The 27582-nt window shown below is 40.3% G+C and overlaps 2 protein-coding genes across 5 annotated transcripts; one reads left to right on the plus strand and one right to left on the minus strand.

Moving 5' to 3' along the window:
• The first annotated feature begins 4234 nt into the window (after positions 1-4234).
• On the plus strand, positions 4235-9761 carry LOC108938418 (dynein regulatory complex subunit 2-like). The gene is made up of 9 exons (XM_018758972.2): positions 4235-4274; positions 4509-4708; positions 5888-6055; positions 6313-6482; positions 6993-7131; positions 7385-7582; positions 8321-8539; positions 8758-8910; positions 9302-9761. Exons 2-9 carry the CDS (start codon positions 4583-4585, stop codon positions 9530-9532), a joined length of 1404 nt encoding a protein of 467 aa, XP_018614488.1. The 5' UTR covers positions 4235-4274; positions 4509-4582; the 3' UTR covers positions 9533-9761.
• A 4102-nt stretch (positions 9762-13863) lies between these two features.
• On the minus strand, positions 13864-25592 carry slc14a2 (solute carrier family 14 member 2). 4 transcript variants are annotated; one of them, XM_018759082.2, is made up of 11 exons: positions 25171-25592; positions 24240-24276; positions 23623-23698; positions 18584-18737; positions 17385-17574; positions 16771-16899; positions 15640-15832; positions 14992-15139; positions 14615-14749; positions 14438-14487; positions 13864-14249 (listed from the first exon to the last, which is right to left on the minus strand). In XM_018759082.2, exons 4-11 carry the CDS (start codon positions 18720-18722, stop codon positions 13878-13880), a joined length of 1356 nt encoding a protein of 451 aa, XP_018614598.1. In that variant the 5' UTR covers positions 18723-18737; positions 23623-23698; positions 24240-24276; positions 25171-25592; the 3' UTR covers positions 13864-13877. The 4 variants fall into 4 exon arrangements, with proteins under 4 accessions (XP_018614598.1, XP_018614597.1, XP_018614596.1 ...); XM_018759081.2 differs by having other exon boundaries at positions 25166-25592; XM_018759080.2 differs by lacking the exons at positions 24240-24276; positions 25171-25592 and having other exon boundaries at positions 23565-23630.
• Between the last annotated feature and the right edge of the window lie 1990 nt (positions 25593-27582).

The following is a 27582-nucleotide window of genomic DNA, read 5'->3' on the forward strand; positions in this document are numbered from 1 at the left end:
CTTTTTGGTAGCTAAAGCAAAAATACACTGGACTCATCAAATGCACATTAGCATAGAATGCTACCAAATCAAATTTCACTCCAGTCCCATCGGTTTGTCTCCAAGATGGTAACGCCGCACTCCAGATGGATTATGATTGTATTGGAGTATGGTGTGTGTGTGTGTGTGTGTGTGTGTGTGTGTGTGTGTGTGTGTGTGTGTGTGTGTGTGTGTGTGTGTGTGTTTTTTTTTTTTTTTTTTTTTTTTTTTTTTTTTTTAAATTTGTATGTATAATTCAAATAGTCCGCAAACTATTGTCATGTCATTGTTGCCCCCCCCCACTTTAAACTTGTAACAATGGTGTGCATATAGCAGCTTTAGGCAGATGTGGACATCTACACTATCTGCATCTACTGATAATGGTATACTTTGCGATGGTTTCAAAGTGTGTTTGAAATTCTATATGTTAAGATCTATGAATGTGAGCACATGCATAAAAATGAAATTTAACAATTTTTGAGTACTTTATGGGATTAGGTTGTCACATCATTCATGGTATACAATATTTCTCTTTTAAGGGCTTTCAAACATTTGTTAGGTTTTTTTTTTTTTTTTTTTTTGGGGGGGATCTGTTTTCAGTTTAGAAGGAACTGACTCTGGATGGATGGGTTTTGTTCAAATATGTGATTTCCCAAGACACTGGTTCTTACTGTATATTTCACTTTCTTTTAGTTTTGACAAGAGTATGCAGCCATTCTAGTCTCCTCTACTTCCTCAAATAACTTGCCTTCCTTGAAATGTTGTTACAAATATATAGTAGCTTTGTATTTACTGAAGTATACCACTTGCATGAGTGATGTGCCGGTTTAGCTGCCAGGGATGCCTCTTGTCTACCTAGCTTGAGTTCTCGTAATGGGATGCTACTGGTTGGATCTCACATGCTTGCAGTGCAGTGTCATATCTTTCCCACTTTTTCAGTGTCATAATTTTTCATTGAAATGTACAGCAGTGTCATTACCTTTTTACAATGTTCTTTAGGGAATCTTGGCAGTAACCAACATTTCATACCTTCCTGAAAGTATGATATGCTTGGTAATGGTGTGACATATTATTGTCTGGTATGAGGCACTACCTAGTTGACGCAATTTAACCTTGGCATTCTGCATTTGTTTTCCAGCCAGTTATGAATGTGCTAACGAGCGTTGCACATACAAACAAAAATTAGAGTAAGGTTGTCACTGTTACGAGCAGAGCGAGCTTGGCAAGAACGCTGTGCCGTCTACAGTATCTTTTAGAACAGAGTAAGAAGGTCTAACTTACAAGCATTTTATGTTGGGGAAGAATGTAATTACACCCCATTGGACAATCATGTAATTAATCAGCAAAAATTTGATACTAACTGAACTACATTTCAGGTTGTGTTTCAAAAATGCATTGTTCAGTCCATTACTCTGCTTACAGAATTTACACCATAGGATGCACTTTCAGTTATGTTAAGTCAGTACTTGGTTTGAGGTCAGATGTCCGTCATACCCTAAATTGTGCATTTTTTTCATTAGACCCCTTAAAGTGGAACTGAAACCCATAAATGATGACATGATAAAATCTTTGTATAATGCATCTTATGAGATGTTGTCTGTAACTGCTATTTATTGAACTTTTGAGCTCCCCCCCCACCCCATCTTTTTTTTTTTTTTTTTTGATTGACTCAAGGTCTGTGGCTGATCTGGCTGTTGTAGTTTAAATGTTTTTTTTTGAAGCTTTGCTTTTTCACATTTGCCAACAAGGGAAAGAACAACAGTGGTTGTAACTTTCAAAAGGAAATAAATGTTTATCTAGTTTCTGTTGAAACTAATCCATGTTGACTGTTTTATAAATGGTGCCTTTTTCTGAAGGGGGGGCTGAATTCTGAAAATCTTGAATATTGGTGAATGGTGAAAGCTGCAGTTTCAGAGACCCATCAGAGGAGGGAGCCATTATCTCAGGGCAGTGCATTGTGTAAACTTCAGTGTTCGTAGAGGGAAATTGTTTACAGCAGCTCACAATATATACAATTTATATGCATGCAAACATAGACATACACTGAAGACACATGGATAAATAAGTGGATGAATAATGGAAGTGAATAAGCTGGGTAAGTTCATTACTACAAGAGGGTAGAGTGAAGTGAGGTGGTGGGGGGGGGGGTGTGTGTGTGTGTGTGTGTGAGTGAGAGAGTGTGTGTTGCACTGATGTATGGATGAGTGACTCATTGTAAGTAGTGTATCTAGCAGCGTTAAGTCACTGTGGTGAATAAGGTTTGTGGGCTCATAACACTACATAGAGTTCGTCGGAAGTCGCTTTGGAGAAAAGCGTCTGCTAAATGAATAAATCGAGATGTATTTAGATGGCGCAGAGCAGCTCAGCACCACTCGGTCATTAAGAGATCATTCTCCCTTAAGAACATGAGCACTTGCTATAGAAGCTGATGGCTGCTGGTAGAAACGACCTCCTGTACCTCCTTGGAACCACAACAGCACCAGGCTCTTGCTGGAAGTGTTCCTTGTTTACCATCCTTTATGCTGCCTTGGTCAATCATTGTGTGTGATGGGCCAAAGTTTTAGTCTCTGCCCAAGACATCATCCTTATTTCCTGCACAGAGCCAATCTTCCTGATAAACTTGTTGGTCCTGTTGGCATCGCTTGGTAACGGTCCTGCTCCAGGATTCCACTGCAGAAAAGACTGCATCCACAACAGACTAGTAGAACATCGGCTACAGTGACCCGCACGCTCCAAAGCCCCGGAGTTATGATTTCTTGTATGCAACTTCTTTGTTGCATGTCTACCCCAGCTTGTTGTCCGGGTACTTCTATGTCTCCCCTACCTATAGCTGCATTCCGTCAGTTTTCACAGGTCACAGTGAATCCCCAGGGGCCTCCTAAAGTCTACCACTATTGCTTTGGTCTTTGAAATGTTGGGCTGAAAGTGGTTCAGTTTGCACCACTCAAGTCCTTCACTGGGTTCCTGTACTTGTCGTCCTGCCCATCTCTGATACCCCCAACAATCGCTGAGCCATCAGAACTTCTGCAGATGACACAATTCGGTGTTGTACCTTAAGTCAGGTGTAGAGGGTGAACAAGAGGGATTGCCAGGACTGCCCCTTGAGGATCCCCCCCATACTGCACATGTCCACATCTGACACCTGAACTGTGGTCTGCCAGTCAGGTAGCCCAGAATCCAGAACATGACAGATGGATTCATCAGTATGGACCACAGCTTATCAAAATGTGAGTTTGATGTGTCATTTGTTCAAGTTCATCACCTTTATATATAGGCAGTCATTAAATGGAAGATAAAATGTCTGCATGTCCAAATTTGTTGAAAAGGGCAAGACTTTCCATGGGATGTACTTACTTTTTCACATGACTGTAAGTCCACACAGCGGTGCGGTGGGTTTGACCGGGTCCTGCTCTCCGGTGGGTCTGGGGTTCAAGTCCTGCTTGGGGTGCCTTGTGATGGACTGGCGTCACGTCCTGGGTGTGTTCCCTCCCCCTCCAGCCTTGTGCCCTGTGTTGCTGGGTTAGGCTCTGGTTTGCTGCAACCCTGCTTGGGACAAGCGGCTTCAGACTGTGTGTGTAAGTACATGCTAAGATCAACAAAAGCTTCCACGCAGGGTGTGCATTCAAAGCACGCTTCAACCACTCACATGTGGACAGCACACACAGGTTCACAGACTGTAGAAAGTAAAAGGTTCCTGGAGGTGACATGTGGATCGTAAGGAACTGCTCAATCACACAAGTACTCACCCTGATTAGACATTTACACAGGTGAGAGACGCTCGGCACAGTGTGACAAGGGCACAGATGTTGACGTCACCTGGAGCTTTACGTCTTCTATGTGGTTGGGAGAAGAAAAATTCCTCCAAAACGGAGAAAGGAAAAAAAATTAATTGGCAACACTAAACTCCGCAAGGTAGGTCCCAACTGTCCAGTCGTAATTCTGATGACTGGTCCCTGTTCGAAAGTTACTGTGACGGTTTTCCTTAATGTTTTCAGAAGTGTTGAATAAAATAATCTACAGCGGAACTACTGAATTAAATATATTCCAAAACAGATTTTCCTCAGAGTGACTTCATAACGCTAGAAGTACTCGGTGACGGCGACAGTTACTCAAACTATTGGGTCATTTTATACCTGTTGCTAGGAAACAAATTATAAACATTGTAAGGTCTTGGACACAGGGGTTCGGCAATTAAAGAATAGTAATAAAAAGGCAGTGGGCAGACCTGGTGGGGTTCGCTCTCCCAGCTGCGTTTGGTAAGAAAGTTTAAAAATCAGCTGTTACCGTAACCGAGGGACTGGTTAGTTCACATATGTTTTAATTTGGGGACGAAGAAAACCTTGCCAACGAATCTGTTTGTGAAGATACACCACGTTCACGAAACACAAGTCAATGATAAACTTTTCAGATATGTTTTGAAAATTTGCTAAGTATTCTTATTGTTGTCAATATACTTTAACTGCTATGCGGATTGTTTACTTAATAAACAGGAGTTATTTATCGGGAAATAAACCATAAGAAAGACCTTGACAGAGAAGCGGAGAAGAAAGAAGTCGGTTGAACCATGTCGACGGAGATGGAGGAGAAAGTGGCAGGAACAGTTGAGGAGGAGGAGCTGCTGTCGGCAGAGCAAAGGGCCTTGGCAGAGGAGGCCGTGGCAAAACAGGAGGAGATGACGCAGTTTCTCAAGGTATTCTATCCGGCGATGAACGTATGGGATACGCTCGAGTCATTGGTGTGGCGCACTGTTAACGGAGCCATCCGTTTTTTATTTTAGTCACAAATCGTCGTAACATTTTAGTCGCAGATATTTTAGTCACGGGGGGCGCAGTGGCGCAATGGGTTGGACCGGGTCCTGCTCTTCAGTGGGTCTGAGGTTCGAGTCCCGCTTGGGGTGCCTTGCGACGGACTGGCGTCCCGTCCCGTCCTGGGTGTGTCCCCCTCCCCCTCTGGCCTTAGGCCCTGTGTTACCGGGTAGGCTCCGGTTCCCCGTGACCCCGTATGGGACAAGTGGTTCTGAAAATGTGTGTGTGTGTGTGTGTGTGTGTGTGTGTGTATTTTAGTCACTTAAAAGCTGACTAAATTCATTCAGTTAAATAAAACTGAATTAATTTAAGAAGCACTTAAATGTGCTCTTTTAGCTCTGCTGGCCATGTGTAGGTTTCAGTTAAGTTTTTACTGTTTGCAATAAGTTTAGTCTCACTGTAAATAAAACTCTTTCATTTGTATTAAGGATCTGATCAAGTACAATATATGGATCACACAGAATAAAGGGGTCCGCTGTAATATTACTATAACACGATATGTATGTATAGCTTATGACAGTAATTATGTCAATAAATATGTATCATACTCAACTACAGGACATTAACAAAACTATAATAGCTGTACTTGTACTAGGGAACGAGTAATGAAACATGCACTCTGCCAATAATTTTTTAATATTTTTTTTATTTGCGTCAATAATTTTGTCAAACGAACGTGAACATCGTGATTATTCTTTTTTCATGTATGTAATGCATGGATTGTTCTTATTGTGATCACAGTTTTAAGACTGTGATGATTATTAATTTACACTGAAAATTTTACTTTAGGCTGTGGTTCTTACAGTATATAGTCATGTAGCACGGTGGTTCGAGCTGCTGCCTTTGGACCCAGTGGTTGCAGGTTTAAATCCCGCCTTCATCTATAGTACCCTGGAGGAAGGTACTTAACCTGAACTGCTCCAGTAGGATTACCCAGCTGTGTAAATGTAGGTAAAAAATTATAAGTCGCTTCAGGGTGTCAGCTAAATCTGTCAATGTGTCCTGTTCTTTCAATACTGGGTTTCCTTTCTATGCCCCTCTACCTCCTCCTGCACATCCTTCAGGACAAGCTGCAGAAGGAAGAGCAGAACACCAAGGTGAACTTGCTCAGGTTCACAGAGCAGTGGCGGGTGCTGCTCCGCAAGAAACGGGTCGATGAGCTGCGCCGCGACGTGCCCACTCTCAGTCAGACTTTCGAAAGGATGCTGGCTCACAAGGACAGCATCATCAAGGTCAGCAGAGGAGAGCCATGGACCTGCCTTAGTGAACACCAGTGAGCTGGCAACATGGCCATTTACTGTTACAACTCTTAATGAGAGGTGAAAGTAAAGCAAGTAGTGTATGATCATAAATTTAAGAAATACCCAAAACTTGGTCTTTCCTTGCAATTATAATGAATAAAAAATTGTAATTGGTAAAAACGCTGTATATGCATCCTGACATGTCTCTTCAGTCAGGATCAATGACAGTCTCTCCATGCATGTGGCAGTGTCTTGTAGTGGAGCTGGAGGAGTCAGAGGAGCAGTCATCGCGGGTGCTGCAGTCGCACCTGCAGCACATGGAGCGGCTCCTGGAGGTGCACCAGGCCAGGCTGGATTCCCTGGAACAGGAGTGGAACACTGAAATTGACGAACTTATTAAGGAGTTTAATGCCGAGAGGTCAACTTCACTTCTGATCTTCACTTCACACCCGCCTCACTGTTATACCAGATCACAAAGTACATTTATCCATTTTATATTTGAAAATCAGGTTCAGTATGGCACTCAAGGGTATGACATCAGGTCCCCTTTGGGGGAAAGGACTTTAATGAGCAGCTTTTAGTTAAAAGCGGCAGCAGGCAGTGTGGTCCTGCTGTAGTACCCTTGAGCAAGGTACTTACCGTAAAATTGCTCCAGTGAAAATATAGGTAAATTACCCAGTATAAATAAATTACCCAGTTCTTTAAATAGGTCAGTAATTGTAGGTAGCTTGCAACTATAAGGAAAGTATCAGCTAAATTGAGAATAAAAGTAATATTATAAGAGGCTGTTGTTTTCCCTATAAACTGCTAATTTAAACTACACGTCACTTTCGATTTGCACAAACTCTTGAAAGTGCTTTATAAATATGAAATCATTGTTCCCACCGGATGACTGAAAACACTATTGAAATGCCCTCACTTCTTGTAGGGAATTGATCATGTCTCAGTACGAGGCTGACATTGCGTATCTGGAGGATGTGAGCTTTGCCATGGAAAATCACTACAATGAGGTGGACAATGAAGCCAAATATGACTTCCAGGGCACCCATGATGACATCAAGAAGAAGGTATGCTTGAGTGGGAGGAAGGGAGCCAAAAAGGAGAACTGGTGTTCTCAAGTGGATGAATGAATGGCCACAATGATGAAAGAAGAAGTGCGTAACACGGATGTACTGCTTTTAACCTGAAATCTCTTTATATAGTGACCCTTGTTAATAGTACACCAATCAAGCGTGAAGGATTTGTTCGGCTAGCAAAGCGCAAAGATCAAGCCGTCTAAGTGATTAAAATGCTCAAACATCTCCGGGTGGTTTTGCACAGAACATAGAAGAAAAGGTGGCGTTGCAGATGCAGCTGGAAGGTGCTGCAGAAGAGCTGAGGCAGCAATACCAGGACGTCCTGCAGAGTTACAACAAGGCTACGGAAGACCGCAAAAATGCATATGAGACTCTCCGGTCCCGCGATCACCACAGTGCCCGGAACATAGCGGCCCAGAATAGGAAATTACAGAAGATGCAGGCAAATGGTCTTTTTCAGATAATTCCAGGTTCTTTGGTGTCTGTGGGATGAGGCACAATACAGCTTAAGAAAAAGTTTTATTACTGCTGATGTTAATGTGCCTGTGTGTTACCTGCTAACCCCCGAGCACATTTTCCTTGCTCTCTTTTAACAGAGCTTGAACCTTATTATTTATCAACACATTATTAAAGTTAGTCAAGGGCTTTTACTATCTTATCCCTGCGTCTGTGAAAAATGGTCAAGTCACGCAGGCACTCTGTATTCTAGAACACTCTACAGCATGCAAGTCTCAGTATTAAGTAAAGGAAAGGAATAGAAAAAACATAATGAACAATAAAATAAATGGCAAACAATTAAGTAGAATTTATTTTGGATTTAAATTTAGATTTTAAATTTAAAATTTAAAATTTTAGATTTTTTAAATTTAGATTTAAATTTGATTTGTTTAACGGAATGCTGGTAGTGTAGTGATTAGAGCTACTGCCTTTGGATCCAAGGTCACAGGTTTGATCCCTACCTCTGGCTGTAGTACCCTTGAGCAAGGTGCTTCACCTAAATTACTCCAGTAAAATTACCCAGCTGTATAAATGGGTTAACAATTGTTACCTTTAGATTGTAAGTCAATTGACATTTGTGTTGCTCTTACATTTGTCTCCCCTTTATTTAAGAATTTATTCAGCCCCTTTTTCCATGGTGATAATTTTTATAGGCCCTTGTGTCTGTTGTAACGCTTTGTAGGACTCTATCTTGGCCATGCGTGCCAGGCTGAGCGCCATCCAAAAGGAAAGTGAACTGGCAGCTCAGGAGCTACGCGCCGCCAAGGAGGAATTTGCCCTTCAAGTTCGGCAGATGAAAGAGCAGTTGAGCTACGTTCGGGCTAGAAAGAGGAACCAACTGACCATCCTTGCAGTGCACAGCAACGCTGCAGCTAAAAAGCTACAGGGTGTCATGAAGAAGGTATGGACAGGGAAGGCGTGCGGTACTTCCTGAGATAAGGAAATAATCAGTAATGATGAACTGATGGGATCGGGGTACTATTCAGTTGGGAAGTAATTCATTGCACCACGCTGTGTTGTGAAAATGCTGCTCTTTTTATGATCATCTGGTCTTACAGTCTAGGTGTTACTGAGTAAAATCTGTCTTTTTTAAAACAAACTGTACGTACCTCCCCTCAGGGAGAGAAGCTCTTGCGGATGTCAGAGATGTGCCACAAGCTCGAGACTTCCCAGGAGAAGACGCTGCTGTTAAGCACCTCCTCCTTGAATGCAGAGGAGCAGAGCCTTCGGGGAGAAGATATCATAGAGGCTCCATCCGCACAGCTGGCCAAGGTAGCGCCCACAAGGTCACACGGCACAACACGCATGTACATACATAGTAAAATAAAGTGCTTCACATTCTGTGCTGAGCTCAGGACTGGCAAAGTGATTCCCATGAAATATCCAATGAAAATTTGAAGAGGTATAAAGGTATACTATCTCAGCGAGGAATAAATCCTTAGACTTTTCCCTCCCACTAGCTGACATCCTGAAATACTGAATGAAGTGATGAGTGGGTATACTTTAAAGTTAGGGAAAATATTGTAGAAATATTGACAAACTGAGATGCAACATATCAACAGAAAAAGTAATTCAGGAGAATGATAAACTGATTTTAAGATGTTAACTCTGAATTAATTGTTTAGGGTCTCTGTACTGTCCACCTCCTCTTCTCTCCATTCAGGCCATGGTGAGCTACGCAGCACTGGAACGGTTTTGGCAAAGGTACAACAAGGCCTTGCTAGAGAAGCTGTATCTGGAGCGCAAGCGGAATGTGCTCAACCAGGAAAACGGCCAGCTGCAGCTTCTTCTGCGCCAGTGCTTTCCTGGATGCCATCAGAGTGAAGCTCTTATCTGTGCAGGACACAGTATGCGCCCAGTCAGTAGAGTCAAAGACAAAGACGAGCCATTATGACACGATTCAGTATGCTTAACTATGCATAATGACAGATCTTCTACTCTAAGATCTCTAGATCTCTACTATGATCTCTAAAGAACTGCTCACAGCCCATGTCCGCGTCCACGTCCTGTGTGTTTCTTTATTGCCTTGTACTACTGTTCTGTGTTGCGCCATGGTCTTTGGAGAAACGACATTCTGTTCCACTGTATACAAGCTACGGTACTGTGCAAAAGTTTTAGGCACTTGGGGGGGAAAAGCTGTAAAGTGAGAATGCTTCCAAAAATAATGCTCTTAATTAATCATCTTCCTACAAAGCTCAGTAACTATCCATCGTCAACAACCGCTTGTCCTGAGCGGGGTTGCAGAGGGTTTGGCCGGGTCCCGCTCTGTGGTGGGTCTGGGGTTCGAGTCCTGCTTGGGGTGCCTTGCGAGGGACTGGCATCCCATCCTGGGTGTGTCCCCTCCCCCTCCAGCCCTGCACCCTGTGTTGCCGGGTTAGGCTCCGGCTCACTGCAACCCCACTTGGGACCAGCGTTTCAGTCAGAGTGTGTGTGTGTATACTTTCTTCAATGACACACAATACCCATACTGCAACTTTTTGCAAAAGGAATGCTTGTAAATCTAAAATATGCTCTTTCTCATTGACACTAATGCAGAAGACAATAAAGAACTGCCTAAAACATAAAACAAGACTTTTGCACAGTACTGTATGTAGAGAAATGACAATAGAAACAACCTGAACTTGATCTTCAATAAACTCTTGTTCTGCTGAATGAGTGATGGTCCTCAGTCCTAGGAATGAAGCTGGCCACAAGCACACCTCAAAAGGTGTGAGGTGACCATTTTTGAAGTAATATCCTCTACGGCTTATGTGGTACTGGACACATGTTTCATTCCAGTTTAAACCTATTAGCAGTGTGTGCATTTCCAAACAAGAATTTGGATGGAGAACTAGAATAAAAGAAATAATTTGTTTATTCTAGTGCACTAACAATTGTCACATTAACAATCTTGGTTCATTGAATAGAGCTTTTGAAGTAAATTGCCCAAACACTGTGAAATTAGTACGACACCAGTCAAAAGTTTTGAGTACACCCGGGCAACCTGAACATTAGAAGAGTCAAAGCCAAGCAACCCACAAGTGTCCGACATCTCTGCAGAAGTGCTGCAAAAGAGATGCGAAGACACAGCTGATGTCATGTTCACAATTAGCTGAATGTTTCATGGAAAGGAAAGAAATTTATTTTTCCAACAATTAAACGTTTCTGTGGCTGGTAATGGAAACGTGCCGCAAATGGACCATCCCATAGAAAATAATTTAGGTATACAGTATAAATACATGTGTTTATAGGGTAAAGGAAATCGCAACAGTAGATTCATTTTAAAGATGTCCGACTGTCAAAGTGAGGGCCGGTTCTAGGTACAAAAGCAATACAGAATGCTGTGAGGTAAAGCCCAAGGATATATGGTACTGAGATGCAAATATACTGTGTTTGATATCATAGTTTACCTGAGCTGCTCTATGTGGGAAGCGTGATGTGAAGACAGAAGACATTTGAGCTGATCAACTGGAACTTTAATTGTTCATTCTTGTCAAACTGAGTGGATTTATTGTGATTATGCAGTGAACTTCACCTCATTTCCTTTATGCGCTGTTATTGATGGGTTTGCTGGGCAATATTCTGAATTGAAATGTTTTCTGTCTGTCCCTCAGAGTGATACTTCCGTGATCTCTTACCCAGGGCAACAGTTGTGCTCAGGTTTGTTGCACTCAAATGCAGGGTGTATATGCACGTAAGAACACGGGGTTAGAAACATGGTATGGGGAAAGGCAGAACTCTCTTTCCCTGACTCCCTCAGTCAGTCCCTTTTCATTGTGGACCAAAGGATAAAATACAGTATGCAATCTGGAGTCATGGCAACTAGACGTCCAGGCACAGGTGTGTGGTAACTAGATGCAGAGATGTTCAGGAGTCGTGACGACTACCTGGTGTACGCTAAGTAGATACAGTTGTTAATGTGTTCGGAGAGCTTTTAATTGCAACAATGAATGCAGTTTAAAAAAAGTAATTATGCTTATAACTTTGGGAGGAATGCAGTTTTAATAAAAAATTCAGTGGTAGATGATTTGTGATGATGTATCAAGTCTAAAAGCTGATGGAGGGTGACCAGGGGAAAAAAGGAGCTACGTTACTGAGTTAATTTTGTGTTTAAATTGTTATTTAACTAGTTACTTCAGAGAGAATAAAGTATAACTCTGAATGTGAAAAAGTATTTATATAAGTGTTTTAAGTGTTTCGTTTCTCCACTGGACAGCTTTTAGAGCACAGCCTAAGGAAGCACACTTGTGATTGGGGAATTTAAGTTCATTCACCTGGAATGACCCACAAAGTGCTTTAAGAAAGAATCCTGTGGCACATAAAATATAAAAACACAACAAAAAAATCACCTAAAGAAAGATATTGTGTATATTACCATTTAAAGATGAAGAGCAGTGTACAATTAAACATTAAATGTGCATTACATGCATTTGTTAACTGAAGAGAATGAAAAAATTAAATGTATTTAAAGAAAATTAACTTTACCACAAGTACCCATCAACTTTAAGAACTTTTTGGAACATTTTTTCTAAAATGCATGGAATGCTAGCTGTAATCTTGTGCATATTTTTGGCCAAAGAAATCAGATAATGGGGCCTGCCTTATCCTGCTTGTATCTGGCAGGTTTCTAAAGTCTGTGATTGACAGGCCCTTATTGCTTTCTATGATGACCGAAGTGATAACTTGGTCTTTCTATAACTCTCTTTATCTCATTGCATGTGTCTTATCAGCTGTTCCCATAAATGTCATGAATTTTTTCTGTCATCAGGTGTGCTGATCTGTCAGATAGCTTGTTGACCGGCACCTCTAACCTCTGAAAGCTCCCATGACAATCTGGCGAGTGGAGTTAGTTAATAGCACAAGTCGGAGGTGGGACCAAATCTCTTGACCGAGTTGTGTATGTTGGAAATATTTTTTGCCTGCCTGTTGTCTTCAGCCATCACAACACAGCTCATGTGCCAGGGGAGCTCATTTCCTGAAAGAGCAAGCATGTCCTTTCCCTGCTTTCATTGCATCTCTACTTAAGAGGGAATTTCCTGAATGCCTGTGATAATCTGAAGAAGCTTCTGCAAAGATTTTTGAATGTGATGCTGTGAAGTTTGCTTTTGCTGGAATTCATGAGGATCTTTTTTACATTTGCTTATTTTTGAGGACCAAGAGGTGATCAAGTGGAACAATAAAAAAGCATCTGTGACAAGTCATTAGTAAGGAGTGTAGTGTTAAAAATTCTCTTTGAATGTAATTTTAAAGGGGTCTGTTTGTGGCTGGGTACAAAAATATTGTTTTGAGGGTGTAACAGCTGTGTATATGCATTAATGACGAAGACTCTAAGGTTTGCTATTCTGTTAAACTGGGATTTCAATAAAATCGACTTCCAAAATTTAAAATTCAAAGTTAGTTGCTATTAGTACATCTAAACATAATTTCACTCATAACACACAGAAATAATGTAAAGTATTTTTATCAGAGTTCACATAATACAAAAATATGCAACACTGGAGGAAAAAATATACAGAAAAAAAAACACTGCACAGAGGAAACAAGTGACACACATGACAAACCCTTGTTTTCATGGTCACTAGACATTTAAAAGAAATATGGACAATACTGTATAAAATAAAGGTTCAGAGCCACTGAAAATAAAGGCTAGCATACAAAAGTGTTCACCTGAAACAGTACACATAATGGCAGAACGACAAGGGATAAATGGAATTGTTTCCATAACAGCTTTCAACACTGTAGCTCAAAAACCATAGACTTCAGTCTTTCAGTAAATGTTTCAGAATGTCTGTATGTGCACTGTGATGGCCTGGCTCTCTTACTCTAGATCAGCACCAGCCTATTGGAGATGGCAGTTAATGTTTTGCTGTTGTTTAATTAGAAAACAGACTTGTATCGCATAATTATGAGTGCAAAGTGATGTCACGCAGCAGGTCGCTCCAGGGAACTCACTGAACAACTGAGCTGGGTGACTCTGGCCGATGCGCAGAAAACAACGCACCACTTGAGACAGCGATGTGTCCTCTAATATATGACCAAAGCCATCCCAGAACACAGATGTGAGTATTTCGGTTTGGTGTGAGACAGAATTGTCCCACATCGCTCCTTTCAAAGGTCAACTCTCAATGCACATTTTAGCAAACCCTATTGTAACTGTAAATATATAACTTGTATTACTGAAATCTATATTTTACAGTTGAAACTAGTATTGCTTTAATTTCTGCAGTTACTATTCATGATGCATATTATAAGTGTTCATTTCAGCAAAATGAAGAATATTCTGTTTTCACTTCTGTCAGCTCATGATCATTCCTTTCCGTTTGTGCTCCTGCCTCGGTTCTTGTGTCATCTGTTGAATGATCTGCAAGTATTTGCTCCCCTTGTGTTATTTCTGTTTGGTCATTTCCAGTGACTACCACCATCTCATTTTCTGCCTTCTGTCCCTCAGCTCCTTTGTTGTCATTTTTCTCAGCCTTCTGAGCTCTTTCCATTTTCCAGAAGTATAGGAGATTTTTCTCAGGGTAAGTCACCTTGGCAAGAGGCAGTTTGTGTATTCTTTTTGTTTCTGTGGTGATCAGCAGGAAGGTGAGCGCTGACAGACAGAAGGGCCAGGTGCATGCTGGGAGTCCAAACTGTAAGCACAGCAATGAATCAATTACACAGGTTCTCCGAGTCTTTTAAGTTGGACACATAAAAAAAAAAAAAAAAAAACCTAAATGCTGCATGAAAAAGTCTTACATGTTTTGCTTAATAAATTACATAAACTGTAGAACGCATTTAAACTAATTTCAAATGTATTTTTAATAGTCTTGTTACTTACAGTGGACATCAGATTGGCGATGGCAGCACTTAGGTAAGCACAGAAAAAAGCTGCCATAAGGAAGAGACAGTGAAAAGTTAGCACAGTCAATTGCTAGAACTATACATACACAGACCTTTAAAAATGTGGACAGTCAAGTAATAGAATAGTTGGTATTATGAGTATCAGATGGCATACCGCAAGCTATAGCCAAGAGATGAACCTGCCAGGTCAGGGCATAGAACATGCCCCCAATTGCGATGCATGCCAAAACACAGTTGTAGCCCCACAGGCCAAAGTAGATGTTTTCAAATGGGGCAGCAAGAGCCAAACCTGTGGAGTGCATATGCAGGTGTACATGCTAAACATTCCAGGACTTTACAGCAATTTACTGTATGGAGAACTGTGGTTGATTTTTCTGGACAAAAAGAACCAAGTCAAAAATCAGAGCGTTCCACAATAAACTACCTACAACAAAATTCAATTAGGGTTAACATTTGCCTGTGCTGCTAAGCAAGTCTGGCAGTATTAAGAGCAATTTTTAAGTTACTACTGTTAGTTTTTAATGCCCTTACCAGAGACCATACCAACAACAGAGCCAATGGTTGCGTGAACACATGTAATGGGGGACGAAATGAAGAGGGAGATGATGAATATCCCCCCTGTCCAGGGGTTGTCGCACCCATACACTTGACCAATTCCAACAGGGATTGAACGGAAAAGCTGTGTGGGAACATTAAACAATGTTGTTTTAAACCAAATTTTTCACTACCACTGCAGTGCTGCTTAGGTAACTACTGTATTGCTTGCAGTTAATGGATACATGTAAATGAAACTATTGAGTGAAATGTGTCCATTAATTCATGTAATCTGTATTGTTATTATAGAAGTATGATGAAACTGAATTTTTTTTTCAACTCCCAGAGAGTGACGCAACAATACAAATACAAACAGAATATATAGTACTGCTAAATACAGAATATTAAGCATTGTACATGCCAGCAGCAGATGTAAGGAATAAATTAAATAAAATAAAGGGATTAATGAAAGAAAGGAACACAAAACAATGCAACACCAAAAGAGTAAAGCATAGTGATTCTATTCTGGTCTTTTGCCCAGTGCTCACATAGGAATACTGCTTTGTGTACATTACTAAAATACAAGGATTTCAACCTGCATGGATTCCAACATCTGAGGCAATCAGTCTTTGGCATTTGACTCACCATGGGCACATTCAGCTCAGACCAGGTGATGTTGACAGGGGAGGTCCTGGGCTGGATAAGGACCTGGGGGAAGTAGCTGTTGTAGTGGCCTGTAGCCACCATGTGCAGGCACACAAGGATGTTGAAGGGTAGGGTGAACACAGGAAGATCCCATCTGCTGTTGATTGAAGCCAAGGCACTTGAAACTATTGGGCTGGAGAGCATAGAAAGAAAAATCCACAAATAGGATTTCTAGGAATTCCTAAAATGCTAACTCTGGTTTTGACATGGATCCAGCAGAAAATGTTGCTTCAAAACAAACGTGTCCTGCAAGGGTTGTGGTGAAGGGTACAGAATTCTACCTTTGTGGTTTCAGTCCCAAGAGAGGCCTTCTTGTTGTACCATTGAGAAGGTATTAGTTTAGGTAGAACATGCAACTGTATAAGTGAGTACAGTTGTATGTCATGTTGAAAAATTTGGGTTGCACACAGTAAAATGGTGTTTCCCTTACTTTTTTAATGATGGCAGTTGAGAATCTAAGAAAGTCATTACCATTAAATAAATGAGTTTTAAAAATCTTCAAAATGATTCACGTGGCCTCATCAAAAAACACTATTTGACAGACATTTACAGTGTGATGCAGTCTGCATAGTTCCATTATGATATACATCTTAGCTGTCTTCCTGAGATTCCTGAAATGTTTCAGACCTTTTCAAAACTGCAGACATGACTGAATATCTTTACAACTGGCTTTTCACATAACTGAAGTTATGTAAAATCCACATTTTTATTGAAACGACATAAATAAATAAATGTAAATGTAAGACGACACATTTTCACACTTCAAGCACACATGAGGTACCTCAAGAGGCAGTGGAGTGTTTGTACTACATACATATACCTATTTCCACTAGACCTTGACTTTAAAAGCTACCATGTCTTACATAATCTATTCAGTCGTAGAAAGCAATTCACGTCCCTTCAGTTGTTTATATGAAAAATGCATTTTAAATTGAAGAATAAAAGCTACAACAAATGAAGAAGAACCTGTATTAAACAGGTTTGTTAAAATACTTTATTTGTAGATTACTAGTATGGTAATAACGACCCTTTCAGCAGAATTTGTTATTGACACAAAGATAGGTAGCTTACCATGCCATAGACATAACAATGTTTGGAAGGAGAAGCCACCAGTACCAATCACCCTTGTCGGAGAACACGGCCATTAGCAGACCAACTAGGATTCCATTGTAGCCGTAAAGACCAGCAGCTATTGCCCCTCTAAAAAAAAAAAAAAAACAGTGACTCCTCATTAGTGTTACATTTTGTTAAACCAATCCTTCCAATTGATCAATACCAAAATGCTGAAACCCAAAAGGACTAGACTTCTTTTTACCTCAACAAAAGATTTGCCTATGTCATATCATGTGGCATCGAGAGAAAAAATACAGTACTGTTAGTCTTGAGTACACTCTAGAGAAATAATGTGAATTAACCATTGGCATGGTATTTTTGATGTTTCATTTGATGTGTAGAGAACATTGCTATTGCTTAATATGTGGGAAAAAGTTGAAAGCAATTTCATATTTCCACTGAAAGCTTTCCTTTCATTTAATGTAGTGTACTGTTGTCAGGCAAGTAAAATTAAGAAATCAAATATTATTATTGATAAAGGGCAGCTAATTAGTGACCTCTGGAAAACTTTGAAAACTGAAGGAATGTTCCATTGCATCTCCCCAGAATGTAGTGGGGAAAAATGTAGGTACCTGCTTTGCCTGAGGATGAGGGCAGAGATAGTGGCAAACAAGGTGCCCACGAAACCATTGAGAGCCCACCACCGGTTCTGCAGGATCAGTCCCCCAAATATAATCAATCCACTCAGTGGGTTATTGACAAACATAACCTGAGCAGCTCCACGGAGAACCCAGTCCATCAGTTGCAATAAAAAGAACTGTCCTGAGTTCAAGAGAAAAGGATAGTTAGATGTCATAAAAGTCTACATGGTCAATGGCTTTTTTTTTTTACATACACTGATCTCACATTATTTGGTCTCCTGATATCCAGATTTTCACTATTTTTAATATCACTAATTATTAATCAGTCCAGATCTGGTCTGTAAGATCTGTTCCACATCTGCAACGTTCTGTGTGATGAAATAAACTAAGATGTTATTTGAAAAATGGTGCCAATTGGCTGTGTGAGAGAGTGCAGTGCTTTGCAGTGCAGTGCATTGTGGGAACTGTGTACCTGTTCTGTTAGCTTTCATCAGCCCATATATATTATTATGGTAAGTTTACTTTGTAAAATCATAATTCTTAAAACTTATTTCATATACACTAGATGCTCCATGAATCAAATTTCTGTGAATATTTTAATATATAAGATTATAATATTATCCTGTACACCCACAATATGTGCTTTGTGGTGGGTCACATTATCATCCTCATGGATGCACCATCATCATCAGAAGGTAAAATTAGCAAATATAAAATGACAACTCTTTAATTTCACTATTTATAAGTAGAAGAAAAAGGATAAAATATAAAATAAAAAGATCCTTCACTGTTCTTACATATATGTTTTGAATTTCTCTCTGGGGTACAAAAGCAAAGCTTCAGAATTTTTATGGGTTACACTTGTTCTTGATGACATTAGGCATCATTTAGAGTGATTTCTAGTGAACTTGGATGTAGCTAGAGCAAAAAAAAATAAATTATAACGTGAGTAATTTCATTGTCTGGTGTTTTCAGGGATTAATAAGAACTGGTGAATGGAGAATATGCATAATTAATTTAGTTTTTCAGAAAAATGCTGAATCAGAAGGTTTCATTTTTTTGTTTTCATTGCAATTTACAACTGTATTATTTATAGATCTGATGTTAGGAAATGTCATCAATTAAAATCTGAATGACCCTAATGGTTCTATGTTAACTGATGAATAGTATTACACTCATTCCAGTCTAACCTTTCATCCATTCTCCATAGACCATCATGTCTCCTGAGATGTAGGAGACCAGTTTGAACACCTTGGTCTTGGTCTTCTGGAATAAGCTGCGGTTTTCAGACTTCTTTGGCTCCATGACGTTCTGGCCTTTGTTTATCATAAGTAGAATTGATTCCTATGGGAGGCAGAGATTTCTGATCAATTTACAGATTCCAGGGAGAGCTGGTAGCATAGTGGTTAGAGTTGCCATCTACAAATCCTGCGGATTTGTCCTAACTACTGCTGTAATGAGCAACATAATTATCCTGAACTGTTCTGTTGAAAAAGTTATACAGTTCTATAAATAACTAAGTCTTTATTATAAGTTGCTTTGAAGAAAAGCATCAGCTAAATTAATAAATGAAAAAAACTCACAGTCTATTATGGATCCACAATGAATTGTCTTACACAACAGCTAATGTCACTTTTGCACTTTCACTGGGCACGTTGGGTAATATCTGGATTTATTTGTAGCTCTTGAAGTTCACCATTGAAATACAGAAGACCTGTATACAGAATATTCAAAATTCATCCTACAAAAATGTTTAAATATTCCCAAAATTAGTAGTACTGGACTAGAGTAGTAGGTAAATGGGGGGGAAAAAAAATGAACGGAGAGCTGTTCGGTTACATTCCACCCCACATCTCCTCAAGCTATGATGTACATGTTCTAGATGGTGTTAGTGGTATGTCACTGGTCACATAATTTTCACATATGTAGTAGTATGAGTTCTTGGAGCTAGAACTATCATTTAAAAATCTTAATTTGATTTCAGCAAAGTTTTCTTTAAAATGTTGGCTGATTATACTCATACAGACAGAACAATGGACTGATATTGCCTGCTCATCAAGAGATAAAGAGGGGTTAACAAAGCATTTGTCATGACATCGTGGTCCTAGTTTGACATAGAACAATAATTTTGGTTGATTTCTACTGATAATAAAAGGGTTTTTTAATAAGATACCCAAGTGAATATTTTTTATTATTGACATTATTTCAGCTCAATATTTCATATTTGTTGCAAAAATGTTGAAAATTTTTGCATCTGCTGTCATTTTAATAATATTGAAACATAAATCTGCAATACTATATGAATTCTAAAATTGGCATGAAGCATATACAGATGAAAGACAAGTTAATTGTTCCATGCAAGATTGTTTTAATTAAGATTTTATGGTTGCATTTAGACACCTTTATTAATAAAAATATGAAAGCTGAAATTCAGATTAAGCAGTGATCAGGTTTTGGTAACTTTTCTGAGGGAAAAATATGTTTTAAACCATTATCAAAAAAAAAAAAAAAATCAGTTTCACAAACAATTAATGAGCAAAACCCTGGAGCGCTACAGTTTAGCAGTTGTCATAAACAAAATTATGTTGATATTCATCCTCTGACAGGGTGACCATGTCACTCCACAAGTCCCATGAGTCAGCACGGAAGCTATCACAAAGTCAGCTGTCACCCAGACTGCATTCTCTCATTGCACACTAAATTATGCAACTTATGCATTTATACAATTTTTTTTTTTTCTGAAAATGAGTAGTTTGTCCGGAGTGACATGTAAAAATAAATATTAATACAACAAGCAGATTAACAGATATATCTGACTTATCAAACTTGAGTAACAGAAGTTCAATTTCTGATATTTACCTCTGCAAGACGTGGGGCAGGCATGCATGTACGCTGTAGTAGCTCCTCTGGATGTCTGCCACCCTGGACTGGCACAGTTCATTCTTATCAGGTCCGAGGCCTTTATAAGTTCACCGAATTGCCCCTCCCCTCTCGCCTTGGTGGCAACTTTCCAAGAAGAGGACAGCTGAGGAGCATCTGACTAACAGGGGTGGCTCCTCTTTGCATGCAGGACATGAACTGCATATCTAACGATACCTACAGGGTGTGGAGAGCATTTCTTTTTCATAGTGAGTGCTGATTATTCTGCTATTGTTTCATCTACGATTGTACATGTGGTTTTGCAGGAGGTTATGTTCCAGTGGGCAGCTCATTAACTAAATGTGAAACTGCACTTGATCTGGTCTGAACTGGCCTCCTGTACAGGCTTATTTCAAGTCCCATTTGTCAGTTTCAGAGCTTGCTGGGTTGCTTTGCAAGTAATTTCAAGTGATACTGATTCTGTGGTATTGCATGTTTTTTGGAGAACAAGCAATCTCCACAATCTGAGCTGAATCTGACCTTACACTTGACTTTAGGTAATTTGGAGCACCGGTTTTACCCACTAGTGACACTAATACTAGAAGTCAAGGTAAATCTATAATGAGCAGTGTGCATATGACACCTATTTTTTGAACATAACAGGTTAGAAAAAAATTCACAAAACTAACCACTTTGATTATAATCAAAATTATATCAAATTTGTATATTTTTTTTTATATATTCTGCACAAAAAATGAAACCTTCAAAACTGCTGTACAAAGGAAATATAAATCACAGCAGGCCATTCTTCTACATCAGTCCCTGTAATGCAGAGTGTAGCTCTACTGGTTCCCATACTACATAGTTAAACTGTGATACACAATGTAAAAATTTGCTGTTTGGGTGTAGAATCCACAGAAGCAGGAAGAAAACAGGCTCTGGGCATCACTTTGAAGAGCCTCACACCTGTTGGCAGGAAGCGTCTCGCTGACAGTGGTCTCCAAAAGCGGGGAGTGCTATTCCCCAGGGCCTGTGACTCCTACAGACACATCATCACTTTTGCACCACATGGCTAAATGACGCCGAGTTTGCCTGGGAGGTACGCAGCTCTCCAGGAGGCCAACACACTTTCTGACACGGGCAAAGGCACAGATTAGTCTCAATAAATATTCATACGAAAAAGGCAAGCATCCTTCCGACAGCTTTGTTTTCATAAAATTTGTAGAATAGAAATGTATTTCAGAACTTTGAAGAGAACCTCAGACAATGTGGAGGTAGACAGATCTTGAGAGCTGTGGGCACTGGGTCTAAACTTCCCATTCACGTGCACTTAGGGGACAGATATACTGTATTTAAACTGGCTCCTCCTATGTTTGGTTTCTACCCCTGCAGGTTCTTCCATACTGATGTTCATGAGGATAGCCCATATGTGAGCACATCAGGTCTGTTTGGACAGAACAACACAAAAGCTGGAGAATCATCACCAAGTTCTGCTGTGTGGAGGCATAGGATCACCTTACTGAAAAACAAATTAATATACCAAAAACAACTTTGTATATCTTTATGAATACACTAAATCCTTATATAGAGCCCTTTCCATGCAAGAATAAAGACTGTATATTCTTAAATACTGTACAATAAGTTGCATTTCTTGATTAACAGTAATAAAGAATTGTGGCATGCTCCACCCTGGTCACACCCAATCATCAACAGAATAGAGGGTTAAGAGAAGGCAAGCTGTTAGTGGTGGTGTGTATTTGTGTTGGCCTACTTGTGCAAGAAAAAAAAAAGAGGCACCAATCCCTCCACAACTGTTCTCTGCCTGGTCACTCTCGGAACCAGATGCACATGCATTACTTATATTTTTGATATCTATTATAGGGCTTAAGTAGTGTTTTAGTACCAAATATCATGTGCCTTGATCAAATCTCCCTTATAGTGGGTTAGATGGATTTCTTTGATCTTAACATGTGCCTAATTCCTTCAAAAACATAAACAAGGCACCCATACAACAAGAAAATCTTGAGAACATTAAATGAGCAATGTTTTATACAAGGCATATCTGTATCAGGACAGTCATACCGAGCAGAATGACCTGCTCAATTGCTTACTTCCCTGAAATTTCTCAGAAATTTGGTACAGTCTTAAAGTTACAAAAGTAATATTTGAAACTTAAGCCTTATCTCCAATTTGTCATTCTTGCTGCACACATTTTGATATTGATGCTTCTAAACGGCAGTGGAAGGTTCTCGTGTCTTGGGTTCACCTGGGGCCAGCTAGACTACTAGAACTGGTTTGTCTGGTCCTGGCTCATCTGTGGCCGGGATCTTGCCAAGCATGCCTCCATGGCAACGTTCTCCTTGCCAAGCATGCCTGAGTGGCAGCCCTTATGCCCCTCCACTAGCAAGTGATACCCACATCTTTGGAGGTGCACTCAAAAAGTCACCCTTCATATAGCAGTGTTGCAGGATTCAGTTCCCCACTCCCTAAAGGTTAAGAAACATAAATTCTGCAAATGAACTTTGGATGTCTGCCTCAAAAAAGGCCCATTTACAGTTATCTGACACTTTCCTCCAAAGCAAAGCACAGTGTTAAGGTTACAATTATTGAACCATTTATATAGCTGGGTAATTTTACTGGAGCAATTTAGGGTAAGTACCTTGCTCAAGGGTACTACAGCCAGAGGTGGGGATAAAACCTACAACCTTTGGATCCAAAAGAAATAGCTCTAACCACTGCACTACCAGTTGTCCCATTTTTTACAATCCTTCTCTACGCTAAGGGTTCTAAACCTTTGTTACCATAGACCCCTTTGGCAAACTGATGAAGGCTAGGGACCCTTCTCAGAATAATGTATTTAAATGCATGAGATAAAACACACAGCACTGCCAAAAAACCCCTAATACTGTAACATAACTACTGTAATTTCTAAGTAGTGATGAACATGCTGTAAATAATATTTTAACAACTATAATGTGATATGAAAATATCTGATTTCTATTGGCTTCCAAGTCACAGGTACTGTTAATAGTACTGTGGTGTGTTGCCTAAATTCATAATTAAAGAAAATTAGACACTTCACGAGGGGGTGCAGTGGGTTGGACCGGGTCCTGCTCTCTGGTGGGTCTGGGGTTCGAGTCCCGCTTGGGGTGCCTTGCGGCGGACTGGCGTCCTGTCCTGGGTGTGTCCCCTCCCCCTTCTGTGTTGCCGGGTTATGCTCTGGCTCCCCGCGACCCCGAATGGGACAAGCGGTTCAGACAATGTGTGTGTGTATATTTCACTCAGAGGTTAGTGAAAATACATTTTCCCCACCATTCAAGTTCACAGAGCCCTTGAAATGCATCAACAGACACCCAAGGGGTTTGCGGACCTCAGGTTAAGAACCTCCTGCTCCACACCATTGCTGCCAGAACAGCTGGATGCCCAGATGAGTTCTCCATGGATTCCTAAAGTGAGAGCTTTCCATCAAAATGTGAATTTACACTGTCCTCTGGACAGTCAATTAAACTATCCTTATGAAAAAATATTACAGATGTACTCACTTAGCTGACACTTTTCAATCAAGTGACTTGCAGTGTTAAGATGCTTACAGTGATTTACCAGTTTATACAGCTGGGTAACTTTATACTGGAGCAATTCAGGGTAAGCACCTCGTTCAAGGGTACTATAGCAAGAGGTGGGATTTAAATGGGGGGACCTTCGAGACCAGGGGCAACAGCTCTAACCACTACATTACACTTCTCTATGAGTGTTAAAATACTCATGGAAATTGAGACCAATTCAGATGAAGCTGTTGAAAGAGATAGTGCTCTTCCTGACTTTGGGCTCTAAATGATAATGGAGTTGTCAACAGCCACTATAACAGCATTATTGCCGACATCAGTGTGTATGCATTTTCTCTGTGCTGATCAATGTTTTACCATTCATCAGTTTTAACAACAGCAAATTCAGAATACATTAATTAGTGCAGTAAATAGAACAACTTACAGAAGAACTGCATCTGTGTTCTTTACAAGTCGGATCCCTGCAAATGATACAGATATTGGTAAAACGTTAAGTATGCAGTACAACCACTAAGATGATCATCAGGAAAGGTAACTTAAGGGCAAGTCATGTATGCCCTTCATGACAATTTTTTTTAAAGAAGAGATTACACTTCTTAATGGTGTATATAGCAAAGATAATCAGTCTTGGCCTTATGACTCCCAGATAAAATCTTTGAAAGTCATGAGGGTGAAGGCATTATTCCTTGTTGTCCACTCTGGCAGAGTTCTAGAAAATATTACCAGCATACCCACATCTAAGGGAATCTGGTTATACATACAGTACATTGTGATGGTTAGCTAGTTGGAGCTCTTATTTGTCCAAAGCAACTGACATTAATTTACACATATTTCTAGCAGCGCCCTCTGTTAACCTGATTATAAGGGCGGTGTCCTGGGTTCTGTTCTAAAGAATAAAATGTTATAACATGAAGCACAAATATATTTGTAATAGAATAAATGCCCAATTTATTAACCAATGCACCTTATGCACCTACTCGATCGATGTGGTAGGTAACAAAGTAGGTTTGCTTGAGACTTTCATGTCTGCAGCTATGTCTCCTTCTCTTAATGTAATGCATAAATTGCACTTTTGCTGAGAGATGTACGTCGCTTTGGACAAAAGCGTCTGCTAAATGAATAAATGTAAATGTAAATTAATTATCCCAAATTTTGTAAACAGAAAAAAAAAACAAGCCAACAATTCACCCTAGTTAGGATTGAGCTGTTGTTGTTAATACACAAGTGACCCAATTACAAGTAAGAAAAATAAAATCCCCCTTTCGACACCACCTTCGAGACTTTGTGTATGTGTATATATATAATAATTATATTATAAAATACTGCTAAGTTTTTAAACTATATAAACACCTTACGTCGCAGGTCTGCTCGAGAGACCAAACGTTCACGTTGAGGCCAAAAAATATATGGCCGCTTCAGTCAGGGGTAAAAAAAAAAAAAACGCAGTTTACTTCGTCTGCTGTCCACGCAACAGCCAGGAGAGTCCAGTATCGTCCACTGGAGTCCAAGGCGGCCCGAAGCGCTGTCGTATCGGCCGGCGGGTTCCTTAAGTTCTCCGTCCGGCAGCGCGACGTAACGGCCTGAAGTGAAAACTTTCCCGTTCGAGGGCTATTTTTAATTACCTATTTTGTCTCGTTCGACACAACCGAGTACAAAACCAACGGAAACGTATCAAACTCTCCAGACAGAACACACTGCCTGCGCTTACACTATCATAATGAACCGCTATAATTTTCTCTTTTCGATTCTCTTAGAAACACCCAGAAAAAAACATCAACTTCCCAGGGTTCTTCCAAGGGTTTTTTTTTTTTTTTTTTCCCCCCCTTCTTTTCCTCTGTTCTTTCTGGGGGGTCTCGCTCTCGTTAATTCTCGCGCCCCCCCACGTCTCTAATTGGTTCCCCTCAAACCAAAACCCAATCAGCTTCCAATAAATACAAGACTGACAATATCGCACAGGCTGTGACCTTTTCAGCGCATGCTGGCACCGCTTCAAACAAACTGTGTTAAAATCGTGAAACTTTGTTTAAACCCTCAAAAAATAAATAAATAAACTGGTAGTATTACGGGGCTACATATGATATGTATATAGACCAGATTTTTACTAGAGCAATTCAAGGTAATTACCTTGCTTGCTCAAGGGTATTGCAACAGGAGCTGGGATTCAAACCTGTGGCCAGTGAGTCCAGGGCCACCTGTCAGCTTATAGAGTATACTATTAAAAGAGCAGTACATTTAGCCAAGGTATCAGGGTGTTGAGGCCTTTTTGTATGTTTCCATTTTGGCTTACCAACAAAATCATTAGGGCTTCAATTCGGCATATCCAGGATCTCCTGGAGTTGATTACTGCACAGCACTGATTCCTGGGACTGCCCATCCAAGCCAGTACCCTGACCATGTCACGTCCAGATGAAGCAGAGGGGGCTCTTTTCCAGCAAGGAGTGGAAAAGTTTACACACACACCTTGTCTGAAAGTGGGGTCACGGTGAGCTGAAGCCTAACCCAGCAACACAGGGCACAAGGCTAGAGCAGGAGGGGACACACCCAGGACAGGACACCAGTCCATCACAAGGCATCCCAAGCAGGACTCAAGCCCCAGACCCACCAGAGAGCAGGACCCAGCCAAACCCGCTGCGCCACCATGCCCCCCATTGGGCTGTTTCCTTTCATACTAATTCCTTTCAATAAGCCTGAGCACTCAGTGTGGCTTTACCGACTTGTGGACATGTTTAGTCTAGTTCGCTGAAGAAATTACTCCCACGCTGCAGTTTTTACACAATTGCGCTTCTGTCTTATTGGTCTGTTATTGTTTTGATAACCCAGAAATAAAAGTCTGCCCAGATATCTGCATATAGGCATATGGGTATGAGAGATGGACAAAACTGACAAGACAAGTTTTAGCCGATCGCAGTACTACTCGTTCTCATTCGTACCATGGTCTTATAGATTCACTCACTCCTTTACATAATTCTTTGTTCAAGTTTGGGTTGTGGTGGTAAAGAGTGCTTCCTGGAAACACAGGGCACAAGGCCAAGCAGGGCACACCCTGGATGGGATGCCAGTGGGTTAGCCACACACAAAAAAAATTCAGTCACCAGTTCACCCGAAATGTGTTTTCACACTGTGCGGGGTAACCTACACAAAGTGAGGAGAACATGCCAACTCCACATAGACTGAGCTGGATCTGGGCCTTTATCACTTGAAGGTGGATTTTGAACAGACACAGATCACATTCCTTGGCATCAGGTTACAATTTTAATACTTCCCTTGCCAAAAAGGCAAGACAACAGTTTTTATGCTAAATGAAATCTCGAGAAAAAAAAAAAAATGAAAAAGAAAATTATACTCTTATAGAAAATCCTTTTTTAAATTTAATTTTTATAGTAAATTCCTTGAAAGGGTGTCTACTTATAAAAAATATATAATGGACTATATAGCAGGGGAGCGGGCAATGTAGTGGTCAGAGCTGCCAGCCTTGGATGTGAAAGACCCAGGTTTGAATCCCATCTTCTGCTGTGATTCCCCTGTGCAAAGAACTTCCTAAATTGCTCCAGAAAAAAAAAAAAAAAACTTTCCCACTGTCTAAATGAGTAAATCATTCAAAGTGTTTTTACCTTTAGAAGTCCCTTTGGAGAAAAGGATCAACTCAATGAAAAAAAAGGAATTTAAAAAGATCCACCAGGGGTCATAATAGATCCATGGTAACAGTTGTAAGAACCAATACCTAAAGAATGCTTGGAAATCTGCTCAGTCTTCATGGAGTTCACCAT

The sequence above is a fragment of the Scleropages formosus genome, chromosome 17 (genome assembly GCF_900964775.1).
Source record: "Scleropages formosus chromosome 17, fSclFor1.1, whole genome shotgun sequence".
NCBI classification, from domain to species: Eukaryota; Metazoa; Chordata; class Actinopteri; order Osteoglossiformes; family Osteoglossidae; genus Scleropages; species Scleropages formosus.